Source organism: Halichoerus grypus, chromosome 11 (genome assembly GCF_964656455.1).
Source record: "Halichoerus grypus chromosome 11, mHalGry1.hap1.1, whole genome shotgun sequence".
In the NCBI taxonomy this organism is placed as follows: Eukaryota; Metazoa; Chordata; class Mammalia; order Carnivora; family Phocidae; genus Halichoerus; species Halichoerus grypus.
Window position 1 is genome coordinate 73,291,553 of NC_135722.1, and position 16,613 is coordinate 73,308,165.

At 48.2% G+C, this 16,613-nt stretch overlaps 1 protein-coding gene across 5 annotated transcripts in view; it reads left to right on the top strand.

Moving 5' to 3' along the window:
* Positions 1-16,613, top strand: part of FAT3 (FAT atypical cadherin 3) — a 660,051-nt gene that overhangs the window by 589,614 nt on the left and 53,824 nt on the right. For all 5 annotated transcript variants that reach the window (XM_078058674.1, XM_078058677.1, XM_078058676.1 and 2 more), the window contains 5 exons: positions 6,605-6,994; positions 9,586-9,800; positions 10,352-10,489; positions 11,453-11,596; positions 14,419-14,616. In XM_078058674.1, the coding sequence (XP_077914800.1) occupies positions 6,605-6,994; positions 9,586-9,800; positions 10,352-10,489; positions 11,453-11,596; positions 14,419-14,616 (1,085 nt within the window). The remainder of the gene's footprint in view (positions 1-6,604; positions 6,995-9,585; positions 9,801-10,351; positions 10,490-11,452; positions 11,597-14,418; positions 14,617-16,613) is intronic.

A 16,613-nucleotide genomic window follows, 5' to 3' on the forward strand; every position in this document is an offset into this window, starting at 1 on the left:
CAAGGCGACTGGGTGGCTCAGTCGGTTGAGCATCGGCCTTCGGCTCAGGTCATGATCCCAGGGTCCTGGGATCGAGTCCCACATTGGGCTCCCTGTTAGCGGGTAGCCTGCTTCTCCATCTCCTCTCTGCTCGTGCTCTCTCTCACTATTTCTGTCTGTCTCTCTTTCTCTCAAATAAATATAAATCTTTAAATAAAAAAAATTCTCTTAAAAAGAAGTGAGCTCTCAGTGACTATCTTGAGCAGCTGAGGCAAAACTGGATCAAGCGTTTTAGGAGCTGACCTCTGGTTGGGTTTGGCCAGGAGGGGAAAGCGTCTGAGGCAGTTTGCCATCAGGAGTCTCTTGCAACAGTCTAGGTGAGAGTGGGGGGAGCCTCACCTGGCAGTGAGACCTGGCCACAAGACATCAAGAGATGTCTCCAAGGCAGAATCAAAAGAACCCACCATTCTGATTCAGATGGGAGACAGAAACTGAGGGAAGACATGCAGGAAACTCTAAATGGTCTAGTTTAAATAATTCCTCATCAAGTTGTTACACTCCTAAGTTTAGAGATGGTGTCTTTTGGGGTCCCCTTCCCCTCAGAGCAGTGCCCAGATTAGTCAAACAGGTGGCACTTGGCAAAACCTGATGAAATGGAAGGGTCATGTCCAGTGTCTCCTGTGAGAAACTTCTCAGAAGTAACTACTGTCTTTTAAGGATAAGGCCGTCACAAAAGAATGCAATGACGTACTCAAGAACCAAAACTTTGTTTATCATTTTTCTTCAAAGGATAATCCTTCTAGCTTAAATAAGAGCATGCCTTAGTCACTAAGTCTGGGCCATAAAGACTGTGAAAACTAAATATACTTGTGGGATTTCTGGCACTGATGAATAGGCATTAACAAAATCAGGAAAAGTGTTGGTTCAAAACCAAGTTATTAGATTGCCTGGGGTGTGGGATTTGGGGACTGACCGAAATGGGACATGAAGGAACTTTCAGGGGTGATGGAACTGTTCTAGATGCCAACGAGGGCCATGGTTCCATGGGGGTATACATTTGTCAGAATTTATGAGCTGGACACTTAAAATGTGTTCCTGTGATGATACATAAATTATGACACCTCAGGATAGCAGTAAAGTTGATGAAAAAAGTAAGTGATGAGAACCAAAATTAAGAGGGTTACTAGAGTCTGATTGTTGAGATTGTTTCAGATCATTTCTTCCCCAGATATCTATTCCATAGGAATTCAAATCCCTTTATAAAAGCCAGTTTATAGGAATTGAGCAGAGCCCCCATTTTTACTGGGCCACCTAGAGGCCAGATGCTGTGCATTTGCTGGGGGGGGGGGGTATGAGTGTGAATGTCACCGACAAGGCCCTGACAGAGTCATAGCAGTCGCCAACCTAAAACCCCAAAGCAGACATAACAAAGCTCTTGCAGTTTCCTTAAGCTTAGAGAGCTTGGTGTTAGGAGGAGGGCAGAAAACATTTTTTCCAGGTTACAAAAATCTCAGTGTACTTGCTGCGTTTGACTGTTCTTGCCATTCAGTTTTGGGGCTGATTCTAACACCTTTAACAATCTCAAACATAAAGCTGAGTTCTTCTGACATTGGGTTAGATCCCTGGGAATGATCCTACAGTGAGTTATTTCTTACTGAGGTAAAGCCTTGCTCTAAGCCGTATACGTGAACTCTGAACACTTAACTGAATGGTATGAATGGCTGCGCTAAGTTTTCTTCCCATCCAGAAGATTCTAGTAGCTCATCATGATGAGGCTTACTTTGGACTTTGGTGATGAAGCCCACATATGCCCAAGCCTGGCAACTTAATGAGCATTTTGAGGGTGGGGGATGATCTTTTGGAAATATAAATGAAACTAGCTCTCTTGGTTTAATTTGGACATGAAGCACAGTCTGGAAGATCATCTTGGGCCTCAGCTGACCTGGGTTCTGTCATTTTTAAAATGAAGAGACCTGAGACCCAGGGAAGAAGTTAAGTGACCTGTCCAAATACACTTGTATAGTTTGGGCAAACCATGGGCCAGAGGCAAGATCTCCTTCCAGAACTGGACCCCATTGCCTTTATTTGAAAGCTTTCACCACTTTGACTTTTATGTGCTGTCCCATGCCCAAAAGGTCTGTCTTTCCATTTGGCTGAATTCGGAGGAAACTAACCTCCATTTAGAAACCTTCCAAGGAAGGGAACATAGATACCCTTGGCCACCCCCCGCCCATAGTTTCACAGCATTCTCAGACTGGGAATTTTTTTTTTTTTAAAGATTTTATTTATTTATTCATGAGAGATAGAGAGAGAGAGAGGCAGAGGGAGAGGCAGAGGGAGAAGCAGGCTCCCCGCAGAGCAGGGAGCCCGACGCGGGACTCAATCCCAGGACCCTGGGATCATGACCTGAGCCGAAGGCAGACGCTTAACTGACTGAGCCACCCAGGCGTCCCTCAGACTGGGAATTTTTATGTGCTATTTCTTCCCTCCAACCCCACCCCACAAAATGCCACTACCTCTTACTTACTTTGAGCAAATCAGGATTTTAATCATTCCCTTTTTCCTTGATTTTTATCCTCTGAAGACCTGCCTGCTGCATTTGCCACAGTTAACACACAGAAACTTCACTTGCAATGAAAGTCATACTTCTCTTGGTAGCCTGTCATTTCAGCATTTTGAGAAGCTAAGTAGCTCTGTCCTCATTAAATTAGGCTCAAATTGGAGAAGAGAATTACGAACTTGAAAACACAGACACAAAATGATAGATTAATGTTATACCTTAATATAACACATGGTGACATGCAGTAAGAGCATTAGACCAATTAGCAAGCAAGTTTTCTACTCGGGTTCATCTTTTCTGCTGGGGAATGTAGCAAAGGGATGGTGATGTGAAGGATGGCATTTATCATACGCCCTTGGGTAGAAAGTTACCTCTTTAGTGACATGACCTGCATTCATTTAACAAAGATAGCACCCATCACCTGGTAACACAGCGAAGATCCAAGTGCTACACCAGAAGTTCTGCCTCCAAACTGACATTTACCCGTCGGACTTTATTTCTAGAAATCATTGAAATCCGTTGCAACTGGGTCTAAATGGGAATTTTAATATATTCCAAAAATATATTCTGCTCTTTTCTTGAGAGCTACCAAATCATAAGTGATGCCATTTAGCAGGTTTGTTGGTTTGAGGTTGTTTTTTTTTTTTTTTCCCCTCCCCCTTTTCTGGTCTTGCTTCCATATCAGCCTGATTGGTAACAGAAGGGAGAAGGAAACAATAAATCTCCCGGTTCCTCCTGGTGTGAATGCCCAATATACTATCAGAAGCAAAATGTATGGGAAGTGGGGGGGGAGTTTGGGTCAGCAACTTGGTGGCAGGGGCGGTGGGGCAGGGGAGGGGATGGTTTTCTGCTGTGGTAAAGCAGAAAAACCCTGTCACCGAATTTAAATTAACAGACTCTGCCCAGAGGGGAGCCGTGGTCTTTGTGTGGCTGATTAACGTCAGCCTTGTAAACGCAGTGCTCCAACCACAGGGCTAGCCAGCTGAGCAGGAAGCTCAGAGAACACAGCATCTCCTGCCTGGGGATGGGAGCAAAGCCCGGTGCCTCCGAATAGGGCTGGAAGAGAAAGCGGCAGACCGGGAACATAGGTGATAGTTTTAATTAGATTCCAGCTGTCTATCCCAGTGAAGGAGACACAAGGCAGCCTGAGAGGCACCTTCCCTTCAGGCCTTGCTGCCACAGAGAGCAAGTGTGCGGCTCCAACCCCTTCCTCCCCTCACTCGGCTCGTCCCGAGCGCCACCGCCGTCAGAACAGTGAGTTACAAATCCTAAATGATCTCCGGTTCTGAAGAAGCAGCACGTCCGGGAGCACATCTCTGGAAATCCTGAAGGGGCTTTGCCTGGGGAGCCCAGGACTTTGTCCCTCGTGCTTGCCTGAAAATGCTAGTGGCAGCAGGCAAATCCATCCGTCCTGGGTTTCCACCTCAGCGAAGTGGGTCTTGTAGTTGTCAGCAGAGGCTCAGATGAGAGACCCTGCAGGAATTTCCTGCCCCGTCTTATCGTTGGTGAGAGTGGTTGGTGTTCCAGACGCTGGGCGTGGAGGTCAAATCCGCAGGCAATGTGTGGGATTTGAAAACCTGTGTGGTGCATTTATGTCAGTCGCCGATGTGTTTCCATAAACCTGTGTTTGTGACTTTGAGAGGTGTCCTGAGAGCAGCTAAGCAGGCAAGGCAGCTTCTGGGGCAACACAACCAGCTCGGACACCCAGCCAGGGTTCATGCAACCCTATGTCTATTCACCCCTGGAATTGTTGAAGAATTTAATCTTGGAGCCACCCTGCAAAGAGCCAGAAAGCATCCCTGAAACCTCTCCTCTGGGCCTTATGTCAAGGGGCAGCAAGGGAAGAGGAAAGCCTTGTTTTTAATCCCCACACCAATAAAATCAGAAGCTGATGTTTATATATCACAGGGTAGTTGTTTTGAAAGAGAAATAAAAGTAAATGATGACACTTTGGAAAAATGGACTCTCTGGAATGGAACCAAGAACAAGCTCTCAGTGTTGACCTTTTGGTTAAAGCCACATAATACAATTTATGTCATTCCCTCCAGATATATGATTTTATTGGTTTGCTGGGAATTTTGGCTTAAGGGAAATTACACATTGGGGGAATAAAGTGTTTAACTCTTATTACTGCCAAATGCAGTAGTGAGGTGTTATAGTGGAAAACAACACAGACTGAGGCCCTCCCCTCTAAGAGTTTACATTCTAGGTGTCCATGATTCCCAAGAGGCATTTTCACATGGTGGTCCTAGCTAAAGACCCTTGATTCATGGCTGTCTTCATTAAGAGCATTTAGGATCAAAATAATGCTTTTTCAGCCTACAAAGTTGTTACCTTTTGCCTCTTATAAATCTTAACACCTGCTGAATTTGGGGTGCATAAACCATATTGAAGTGCTAAGATACTCTGATGAAAAGAGTTAAATCGATCTCCAGAACCAGAAGTCCATCTGATCATCATTCACTAATTTGTTGGTTGTTGGTAGACATTTCCTGGCTGATATGTTTTAGCTTTTGTGTATATCAAGGTAAAATGGTCTTTTGGTAAGTAAGTGCATTTTTTTAAATCACAGAGCTAGAGGTCACCTTCTGAGCAGATCTTCTCCCTTCTTTTCGATGGAGTGCTCCAGGCTCACTGGCCACTGGATTTCCTTTCTCTCTGTACATTCCCTTACGGCCTTTCCCCTTCTCTCAGCGCTGCGAGGCACCTGAGCGCCGGCCGCCCTCACATTCATAGCTCAGTGTGGACCTCTCCTCTGATCTCCAGCCTCCTGCGCTAGCTCCCTCCGTGAACCTCCACTCACATGTAAAAATGCCCATCTGGAATTTAATCTGTCCAAAATGGGGCTCCTGGCCTGTCATCCTCGTCCTCCTGTATCCCACCTGATCGCAGCTCCCTCTTTTCAGCCGCTCAGGCCCAAACCTGAGTCATCCCGGGATCCTCTCTCTCTCTCACGCCCGGTGTCCTGCCAGCCCCACCATCAGCAAACAGTCTTTTCTCACCACGTCCGTGTTCAGAACAGGCCGGCACCGACCACGTCTCACGGCTTCGGAGGCCAGCGCCTGAGCCAGCCGCCGCTGTCCCACGCCTACGCTCCCGCGGGAGTCCACCAGCTGTCTCGGCTTCCGCGCCCGCGGCTCGTCCGGCTCTTCGCAACCAGCAGCCCAAGTGATCCTGCTCAAATCCGAGTCCCGTGTCCTGACTGCCCGCCCCAGAGCCCTCGGCTGCCTTCCCACCTCAGCACCACAACCCCACTCGGTCTGCTCCCCAGTCTGCTGTCACCTGGAGACCACCTTCCACTTCTTTCTTCCTGACTGTGGTCACGCGGGCCCTCTCGACGGTGCCCTCCAACACACCAGAGGGGCTTCCACCTCTGCCCTTGTGGGTCCTTCTGCCGGCCCTGTTCTCCCCCCAGATATCTGCGTTGTTCACTCCCTCCCCTCCTTTGGGTTTTTATGCAAATATCAAGGCCTTCCCTGACCACCTTATTTAAAGTTACCACCCTTCCCTCCACCTCCCACACTCTCTCTCCCCCCCACCCCAGTACTCCCATCCCCCCCCCCACGGCTTTATTTTTCTTCCTTTTTACCCCCTAACATGCCATTTATTTAACTGACTCTTTATTGTTTGTTAATGTCTTATTTACTCCCACTAAGTGTAATAATTTCCTCAAGAAATGTTTGACTCTTGGCCATTGCTAAAATCTCTAGCACCTAGAATACTGCTTCATCGATTCCAGATACACATTTGTTGAAGGAATGGATTAATATGTATTTCTTTTTCTGTGGCACATCTTTACCCACATATCTATCAGCATCTTAGAGTTTTTCTTAAAAGATGTGTGGGGTTCTTTAATATGTGAAGAATACCCAACTGTTTATGATATTTCTTGCCAATATTTCACATTTCCTTCCCATTTAATTTAGTTGTACATTTTTTAAACTTTTGTAGGAGCAAAGCTGTTGGTTTCTGTCACCACTGGTCTTCTGTGTGCGGCCCCCTAAGTCAGCAGAGCCGTACTATTCTAGTACGCTCTCGTCGCTCACCTTCTCGCATCTCCCACAGGCATCAACAGGAAGGTGGTATACTCCCTGGCTGACTCTGCCGACGGGTTCTTCTCCATCGACAGCACATCGGGCATCATCAGCCTGGAGCAGCCGCTGGACCGAGAACAGCGGCCCTCCTACAATATCAGCGTCCAGGCCACCGACCAGAGCCCTGGCCAGGCTCTGTCCTCTCTTGCCACGGTCACCATCACCGTCCTGGACATTAACGACAACCCCCCTGTGTTCGAGAGGAGGGACTACCTGGTGACCGTGCCTGAGGACACCTCCCCGGGCACCCAAGTGCTCGCTGTTTTTGCCACCAGCAAAGATATCGGCACGAACGCTGAGATTACGTATCTCATCCGGTCTGGGAATGAACAAGGGCGATTTAGAATCAACCCAAAGACAGGTGCGTACACGGCAACCCACTTAGAACTCACGGCTTCAGTATATCCTGCTTCTCTTAACCATCTAACTGCCCTCTGGGTGGGCTCTTTTTCCTCCTCCTCCCTCCCTCCCACCGGAAGCACATCTTCTTATGGCTGGGCCTGCGTGCCGACCCGAGGGGCCCTTCTGGCACCTGCTTCTGTGGATGCCTCCCTGCCAAGTGTTAAAGCCCCTAGCTGTGGGCTCACTCAGCAAACACTTGACCTCCAGGTGGGCTCCAGGATGTCTCGGAGGAAGGCTCGGGAGCAGCAAGGTGGCTCATAGATGGGGACAGGAAGTAGTATTTGCATACCGAGCATAAGGGTCTCTTTCTTTCCCTGTCTTTTCCATTTTTGCTTGGTTTCATTTTGTTGTTTTATCTGGATCATGTGTTTATGTATGTGGAAGTGCTCCTAGACATTAGCATGCACCTGTCCCTGCCCACGCTCAGGCTGCCACTCTCTGGTCACCTACCAAAGCAGACACTGAGAAGTGGTGTGCATGGTGCCATGTAGGTCTCGTCAACTCAGCACCCCGGTCGGCTGGAACTGGCACTGTGTTTGGGTCCTGTCCACTACTCCCCATCAGAACACTGCCGTATCTCACCACGCCCTCTGCAAAACTCAGGGACGGTGTGGCGTCACCTAGGGAAAACACGTCTAGAAAGAAATCAAGAGAACAGAAAGAGAACCCTAGGGCTTTCTTTTCATTAGGGAGTTAACTATCAGGGGCACTTTGGGTCATAAAGATGGTGATAAAATAAAGATAGTAATTCAAGAAACAAATTTGGATATTCTTTGAAGAGTAAATATACCTTTCCACTATGTATTTATAGTGTTTGTATTAATGTGTTCAAAGCACTTTCATGGATATTCTCCTTCGTTTACCTATTCCCCTATAAATAGTCATAGTCAAAGGCAGGCCCATTTTTCAGATAAGAAAGGTAAGTCTCTCCCACTTCCTGTCCATTGGACATAATTCCCTCATCACACAAGGAAAATGCACTTGTTGAGCAAGGTGGCAAAACGAGGTGCATTCTCCTTTGGACAGTTCAGTTAACATGAACAGGAAACTATCATAATTAGCAACATTTACTTGACATGGTGAATACACCAGATTCCTATTAAATTGTTAGTTATTTCTCTCCTTTTCCATATGAGAAAAACAGAGGTTCGTTAAGTAAGTTCTCCAGTGCCCACTGAGAGTCAGTGGGGGATCCAGGATTTGAGCCCAGATCTTCCTGATTCTGGAATACACACTCTCACTTCGTAGAGCATTGCTCTGCTGGGTGGGGGGATGTGCAAAAAAGGGAAGGAGATACAGTCCCCGCCCTTAGGTTTAGGAAGGTGGAAATATTGATGGAAGAATTGCATTAGCAGCTTCTCCCAGCAGTAACTCCATTTATTAAGGTCGTTACTTCGAATTAAAATGTATGGGGTTTCCCTCATTTAAATACATGTTAGACTTGGTCTGTCTAGTTACAGCCATTGTATATGAACACCATGGGGAAATGGTTAAGTGCTGTTTAAATTTGGCACTGGATAACAAGACTGGAATACAAAACAAAGCACTAAGGGTGGTAATTGCTAAGAAAACTTAATTATGGGGAGAAAGAGGCTATGGTCATAGGTATGACTTCAGTTTCTCACCTTAAATAGAAGGGCAGCTTTAGCAGCTAGGGAAGGTGCCTGTCTGGAGATGGGAATGGATGTGACATACTGACCTTGGTCCTAATGATTGTTTTCCAGTGGGGAGAGAGGTAAATGCCCTTGAGAACTGCACTGCAGGCAGGACGATGACCAGCTTCCAATTGCAGGGTGCAGGACTGGGTCACCTCGCCAGAAAGGGATCGAGTGGGAGGGAGAAGCACTCACAGAGCCCCTCCTGGGGTGGCACCCAGCCAGGGGCTTTCAACTCTTCTACTTGCTTAACTTAAATCACGTTGTGACATGGACACCACGTCCTGTAGTTGGGGACACTCAACTCACACGTTCTATTTGACCACTAATCCCAGGTATTTCCTTTTCATTAGGTCACTGTACCTTGAGCTGTCTGAGCTCTTTGCGTTCTTTGTGCTGTAATAGCTTTAGATAAGCACATTATAACTTGGCAAGGCATCTAAGTGGTTAATTGAAATCAGCGAAGTCTGCAGGTATTGACTTGCCGATGGGGAGGTGGGGTCATGCAATCACATCCCCACATCTCAGCTCATTCTCTGTCTGCCTGGGTCCAATTAAGGGATCATCGGGAGACACTTATCATGGAAGCTTGTTTCTGTCCCTTCTCCCTAGCAGCATATGGGCGAATGATGCCAGAGAGTTTCGGGTTGCTTGAGAGAAGTTCAGAAACTGTTGTAGAAACAGTCAAAGACTTTATTTCTTCAGTGTTGCTGTGTTTTAACTGACAGCATTAATCAGACTCTGAGATGCTTCTGCAGGGCATTAAATAAACAGATTCCTAAATATCTACAATTCTTGGCTGGAGATGATGTTATAAATATTTCCATGATTATGGAACTGCTGACCAGTGTTTTTTTTCCTAATCAAATCTAAAACTTCCCACTTTTCTTCAAAGGGGGTATTTCTGTCTCTGAGGTCCTGGACTATGAATTATGCAAAACGTTTTTCCTGGTGGTGGAAGCCAAAGATGGGGGCACACCCACTCTCAGTGCCGTGGCTACCGTCAGCATCAACCTCACCGACGTGAACGACAACCCTCCCAGGTTCAGCCAGGACGTCTACAGTGCTGTCATCAGTGAAGACGCCTTGGTCGGAGACTCTGTCATCTTGGTAGGTGCCAGTGGGAGGTCCAGATGTCTGGGACTCATAATCCTAAATAGAGTGAAAAAGTGAGCAAAATCTATCCTGGATTCTCGTCACACTTTCTCTTTTCAGGGTCTTTTTGTCCCCAAGAACGCTAGTCAGTCACCAATCTTTCAACTGTTCCTTCTTTTGTACATTGGAAGCGTCTGATAAATTCATTTATTGCAAGGTATAAGTGACCAATAATTACTTTCTTCCTTGGAGTGTATGTTTTTCAAGAAAACAAAACAGACCATGGAATACATTTCTAATGATAGCTCTCACCAGTTTCTGACCTTAGATAATAAGTTACTAGGTGGCTAAGGGTAAAATAAATCCGCCCCACCCACCCTCTGCACGTGCACACACACATACACACACACACACACACACATGCACGCACGCACGCACGCACAGAGAATAGGACAGCTATGCCCATTTGTAAGACCTGGGACCCTAAGAATAAACCTTTTCTCTGTCTCTTATGTCATGTCTCTCTCTTTTTTTTTTTTTTTTTTTTTTGCTTGTGTCCCATGAAGCTAGTAGCAGAAGATGCAGATAGCCAGCCCAATGGACAGATTCGTTTTTCCATTGTGAATGGAGATCGGGACAATGAATTTGCTGTGGAGCCTGTCCTAGGACTTGTAAAGGTTAAGAAGAAGTTAGACCGGGAACGGGTAAGCTAGTTTGGGCCAGTTCCCCTGCTGTCGACACCAGTCCCTTCACTGGAATTGAGCACAGGCTCCCTGAGTAAAAGTAGGAAGATTCTCCATTCCAAATAACGACAGTAAATAGGATGGGCTGAAATACAGCATGACATATTTGGGTTAAGCCTTAGAAAGAATTTTCTGCCAATAGATACTGGCAGTTTCTTATTTATGGGTGTTTTAAAGAAAGAGCAAAGATGTGTCTGGATGCTTTGAATTTCAGTCCTTCCTAAAGCGAGGAGGCAGGAAAGTACCTTCAGCATTGGCATCCTGTGGTCCTGGTCTCATTGGCAGCTTTAGGCCTAGATGTGCAGATACAAAAGGATCATTTGAAGGTATTTAGGTCAGAAAGAATGATCCAGAAAACTCCTCCTCTGCCAAGGTTAAACTAAGTTTCTAAACATTGTGTGTTTTGACTAAAAATATATGTCTTCAGAGTGAAATTCAATATGGGAAAAAATGTCACAGTAGTGGTGCTGAAAAGCAGAAACACCTCCCCAGGTGGTATATCCCCGTACCTCCTGAAGGATCAGAACAGAGAAATAAGATCAGGGTGACAGCTGCTGTGTTTGAACAAAGGCCGAGAGCTGTGGTTCTAACCAGGGGTGGTTTTGCCCCTCCAGGGGACCCTTGGCAATGTTTGGGGACAATTTTGGTTGTCCCAAATGGGCAGAAAATGACATTGGCTTCTAGTGGGTAGAGACCAGGCATGCCGCCAAACATCCTACAGGGCACAAGTCAGCCCCGGCAGCCAAGAATTACCTCAGGCCCACATGTCAGGGGTGCCGAGGTTGGGAAACCCCAGTCTAGAGAACCAAGAGTGAAGGTGGCTGATCTTCAGCAGAGCACAGCCAAGCTTGCAGCACCTCTGAATGTGGGTAGCGGCAGGGAAAGGCTGTCCTTCGTTACTGTCAGCCCTCTGTGCTTTGGCAGGTGTCTGGATACTCCCTGCTGGTCCAGGCAGTAGACAGCGGCATTCCTGCGATGTCGTCGACGGCCACTGTCAACATTGACATTTCGGACGTGAACGACAACAGCCCAGTCTTTACGCCTGCTAACTATACCGCTGTGATCCAGGTGAGCAAAACTCGCCCGCCAGGCACTGGGCCTTACGCACTCAGCCTTCTTCCTCTGCTATGGTTTACTCATCACTTTTTCATTTTTTTTTTTTCCTATCAACTCATCCCGTCATGAGGCTGGGATGACAAGAGCCTGACTCTTCCACAGCAGCAGCTGACTGATAACCACTGATGAGCGCTGTTGCCAGTGGGGTTCTTTCAAGCGCCGGGCACTTTGCATGCACCGCCTGTCCCCACCACAGCCCAGTGAAGTGGGAGGGTGAGGCAGCCCCCACTTTACAGTGAGGGAGCCAAGGGCCTGAGGGGTTCAGTAGCTCACCCACGATCCTGCAGCTGGTAAGTGGCAGAGTGAGGATTTGAACTCAGGTCAGTCTTCTGCAGAAACCACCCTCTTTTTACCCCAGCGGCAGGCTGCCTTTCTGCCACTCCGTGCTGCCCCGGCATCGGTGGGGGGGATTGTTCCAAATCGTCTCCTCTGTCCAAGACAGATTGGGCATCAGGAAAGGGCTGTTACACATTAAAATCAATCTTCCAGAAGCAATTTGTTTAGCACTTTAAATCCACCTGCAGGATGGAGTAGCTTACGGCTGATAGTCGGCTCTTGGTGGGGCATGACTCTTCTTCCCATCCATTTTTTATTCAAAAGATGTTTCATGAGCTCGGTGCTAGCGGGGGAGCTACCTCTTCTTCCCAACTCCGGGAAGGTCAGGGAATCCAGTCCAGGAATGCTGTGGGCATGGAAGAGCTAGAGGCAACAGGGATTGATACATGTGTTGTGAGGGGCCTCAGAGAGTCCCGAGCACCAGCTCTTGCCTGATCCGGTTTGGCCTCAGAATCGCCTCCCACGGGGTCTTTGTGGGTAGAAGGAGAGATGAGAGTGAGCCGGGGCTTGAGGGACTTCTTTGGAATAACATCAGGACTGTGAGTCTGGCCATCCACAGCCGGCTCCGTGCCTCCACCGCTGAGGTGTCCAGGAGTCAGGCCGAGAGAGGAGGCATGCTCCGAGAGCAGGCAGCCCCTCTGCTTCTCGCCTCCCACTTAGTCAGCGAAATCGGATTCCTTCCCCAGTGGTATTTCGGTCTTCTTCTCCTCTCTGATGCTCTTTCCAGCAGTCCTGCCTTCTTCTCCCTCTCTGGCTTCCACCAAGCTTACCCCCACCCCCCAACCCCCGCCCCCGCCCCGGGGTCTGCCCCTTCCTGCATTTTCCTTTCTCAAAGATCGCTGTCCTCCTGGTCCGCCTCCCACGGTGGCACTGTCCGCCTTGCCCAGCCTCTGCACGCTCGCCCCAAAACAAAACGGGCTTTGCCTACTCAACATTCGGGTTTATGACACACATCGATCAGCTTGACAGACTGTTTCACATGCACCCCAGGAAGTCAGCAGTGAAAGAAACAATTGCAGCCATGAGCAGTGACCGTGGCTCGTATCAGCGCCGGGGCCTGTCTACGCTGTCTCTCTCTCGCGCTTCCTTCTCGGATGCTGACCCCTGGGGCACACATTCTCTCTCTCCCTCTCTCTCTCTCCAGTGCAGGAAATGGCCTTTATAAAGTGAGCAAACAAATCAATAAATCTTCTATTTTGTGTGGTGCTGAGTTTGTTGTCACCGTGAAATAGTAAATCTGCGCTGGGCTGAGGGGCTGCTGCGGCTGACAGCAGGGGGAAACAGCGTCTGGTCCTTGATGACCAAAAGGCCAGTTGAGAGAAGGAGCAAAATCCCAGGTCTTTGAGGTCCTTTTCTCTTTCTCCTTCAAGGAGCGTTCCTCCCTTTTTCCAACCCAGGATGATTTCCTTATTCCAACACATGGTTTTCATAAGACGAATTCAGCACTTAGAACTTGAGTGTGCCTGCCCCGTGCGTGACTCCCGTCCACACGGCACTGTATCGTGGTCTCCATCTCTGTGACCGTAACTTATTTAATGCCGAATCGATGTCATCAGCAGGCCTGACTAATGAAACTGACTTCAGGCCCAAGCTGTGGTCTTGCTGAAGTCTAAACAGAGGGGGGCAAGAAAACCAATTTGCCTGAGCTAGAGAGAAATTTAATTTGGCGTTATCAGAGTGAGGAGAACCTTCGACCCAAGGAGGAGTGACAAAGAGCCTTTGTGTTTCTATTTTGGGGAAAAGGCAGAGAGGTTCTGCAAAATAATGCTTGAATGATAACATCAGGGTTTCCAAAAATTCTGATGACTTTAAGGATTTTCGTTCTCTCCATTCTCAGTTTGGGAAACAGTCCACCCCCTTTCCCTTTCCTCCAGAAACACGGCAAAACTGTGTTCTGAGGGGTGAGGTGTAAAGGCCCATTTTCCACCTGGCATATGCCTTTGTGTACTTCCTGGGAAGTTGCCAGGATGTCTCCCCACCCTCACCCCAGAAAGTTCCATGTTGTGACACTGTGTCACAGCGTTGGGCCTCAGCGTGGTCGTGGTGTGACGGGTGTGACGAAGTGCCTTCCCATCCCGAAAGGGTGATGTTTTCTTGGCCGGAGAGGGTTTCCGACCTACTCACAAAAGGCTGGTGAGAGCCATTTAGGTGAACTCAGGGCCTTTCCATCCTGTGAAGGACAAGGTGGAGCCGGCGCCGCCTGGGAGGCCCTCCTGTGCTCACCTGCAGCTCACGGTCTCACGGGGCGCTTGTGGGGAGGCCGCCAAGGACGCAGAGCATGACGCCTGTGGACGCCAGCATACTGTCAGAAGACAAGATAATACCACAGGGAACCCCTTCTGCTGAATGCCCTGTTTTCTAGCCGTAATGATGGGGTTTTTTTCAATGTGAAGAGAGGTGTAATTTTATCTTCCGTTTTAATATCCTCTTGCATGCAGGAAAACAAGCCAGTAGGCACCAGCATCTTGCAGCTGGTGGTGACAGACAGAGACTCCTTCCACAATGGGCCTCCTTTCTCCTTCTCAATTTTGTCGGGAAACGAAGAGGAGGAGTTCGTCTTGGACCTGCACGGGATCCTGCGGTCCGCCGTGGTCTTCAGGCACACGGAGTCCCCGGAGTACGTGCTGTGTGTCCAGGTACGGCCCCGTCCTCTGGCCGCGTCAGGCCGCCTTTCCCTTGTGCTGGTTTCTGCGCCCGTTGGATGGGTTTTCTTTGGTGAGCGAGTCAACATAATTCATTACCGTGCAGGCATGTTCCCCTTTTAATCTCAATTTCAATTTCACACCAATAAAAGCGGCCTCTTTGTGTGAAATTGAACAGGAAGGAAGGGAAGCGTCATTGTTCAGAAGGGACATTCCCGTAGTGTGTCAGGCAGACACTCGCTGGGCCGAAATCTGCATTCTCCGAATTCCTGGGCTTCTACCTGACCCTCAGAGACAGCTCATTGGTCAAGGCTTGCTGCACTATACCGAAAAGAAGTTGCCACATTTCTCTACCTATCAGAGCTACCGATCTTTGTCCTAATGTGATTGAGGCATATCGTGGGCTCTGCTTCTGAAGAGACCTTAGTTTGGTGAGTTGTCCCAGGGAGGCAGGAGGGGGCCAAGCCCTCGGATGGCCATGGCCTCCCAACATCTCAGCTTCCCCAAGAGCGGTGGCCTGTGTAAAATGAAATAGGACAAAGAGGCAAAAGTGGCAGCTATGGGAAGAGTGTGGCTAGGAGCAAGAAGTGAGTCCCCAGGAATTAATTTGGCCCGTCCAAGATTTGGTTCCCATCTGTGAAACCAAGTGACTTTTTTTACTCACAGTTGCCACAGAGGGCAACCCAAGTCATTATTAATGGTAGCAATAATAACAATAATAATTATTTATATTTGGGTAGCATTTCACTGGGTTCATTACTTCTTTGGGTAAGTTATGGCTTACTCTGCTCTAAGAAACCTTCCAGATTAATGACTTTTTGCTCTGAGCATGTCAGTGAACGCTCCAGTTGCCTCCCACTCCTCCAACAATACTATGTAAATAATTTTATATCACAGTATAGGTACAAAGAGCAAGGAGAGATGTTTAGTGCTTTCCCACAGAAACTAGTATGGTTCCTTGCCTGCCCCCTCGTCCCTCCATCCTCAGACACCTCCCCTGGGGACCCAGTCCATGGGAATCTGCCCATCTCAGAAGCTCTACAGCACGGCCTACCACCGTGTGGCCCATGGAGTAGAGAGTAGGTTCTGCGTCTCAGACTTTGGGAACACCACAGAGAGCTTTCTCGTCCTCGTCCCTAAAGTTAAACTACCACCAAGTGCTGAGTTTCTGCCTTCATAAGGTCCCCGCGTGCATCAGTTACATTTCCTTTGTCCTTTCCCCACTTTACCCTGTACCGCCCCGTATGCTCACTGTTGCAGGAGCCCCTAGGTGACTCCTCTGGCCTCAGCCTCATTCTTTTCTGATACATCCCTCCGCCCCTCCCAGGTTAATCATTCCGCTTTGGTTATGTCAGTCCCCTAAACCAGGGGTCGATCAGCTACAGCCCCAGGACCACATCTTGGCCTCAGCTTGTTTTTATACATGAAATTTTACTGGAATGTGGCCTTACCCATTTGTTTACATATGCTCTGGCTGCTTCCACACTGGAAACATAGTTGATTAGTTGATAGAGATCATATAACCCCAAAGCCTGAAACGATTTCTTATCTAGCCCTTTACAGAATAGATGTGCCAACTCCTGCCCTGAGCTAAAGCCTCTGTGGCTCCCCAGTGCCTGAAAACTTGTGGTCTGCAGGCTGAACTCCAGGCCCATACTCTCCGATTTTGAATCTCAGAGTCCTTCGGCAGACATGGTTCTCCAGTCCCGCTCAGTCCACAGGCCCACTAATCTGTCACCTCACACCCAGCAGCTTCACACCTTTCTGTCACCTCTCTGCTCTCTGACGTTTGAGTGAGCAACCTCTGGCCTATGAAGTCCACACTCATCACTGTCCTTCGAGGCCCTCCACAGTTTGACTTCAAGGTCAACCTCATTTGCTAAACTTCGCTCCTCCTACATGGCTTTTCCCTGTCAGCATCTCTGGCTCCCATAGTTGATCACATTAACTCTGATGTACTAAGTACTTCCGGGGTCAGACCTGTGCCAAGC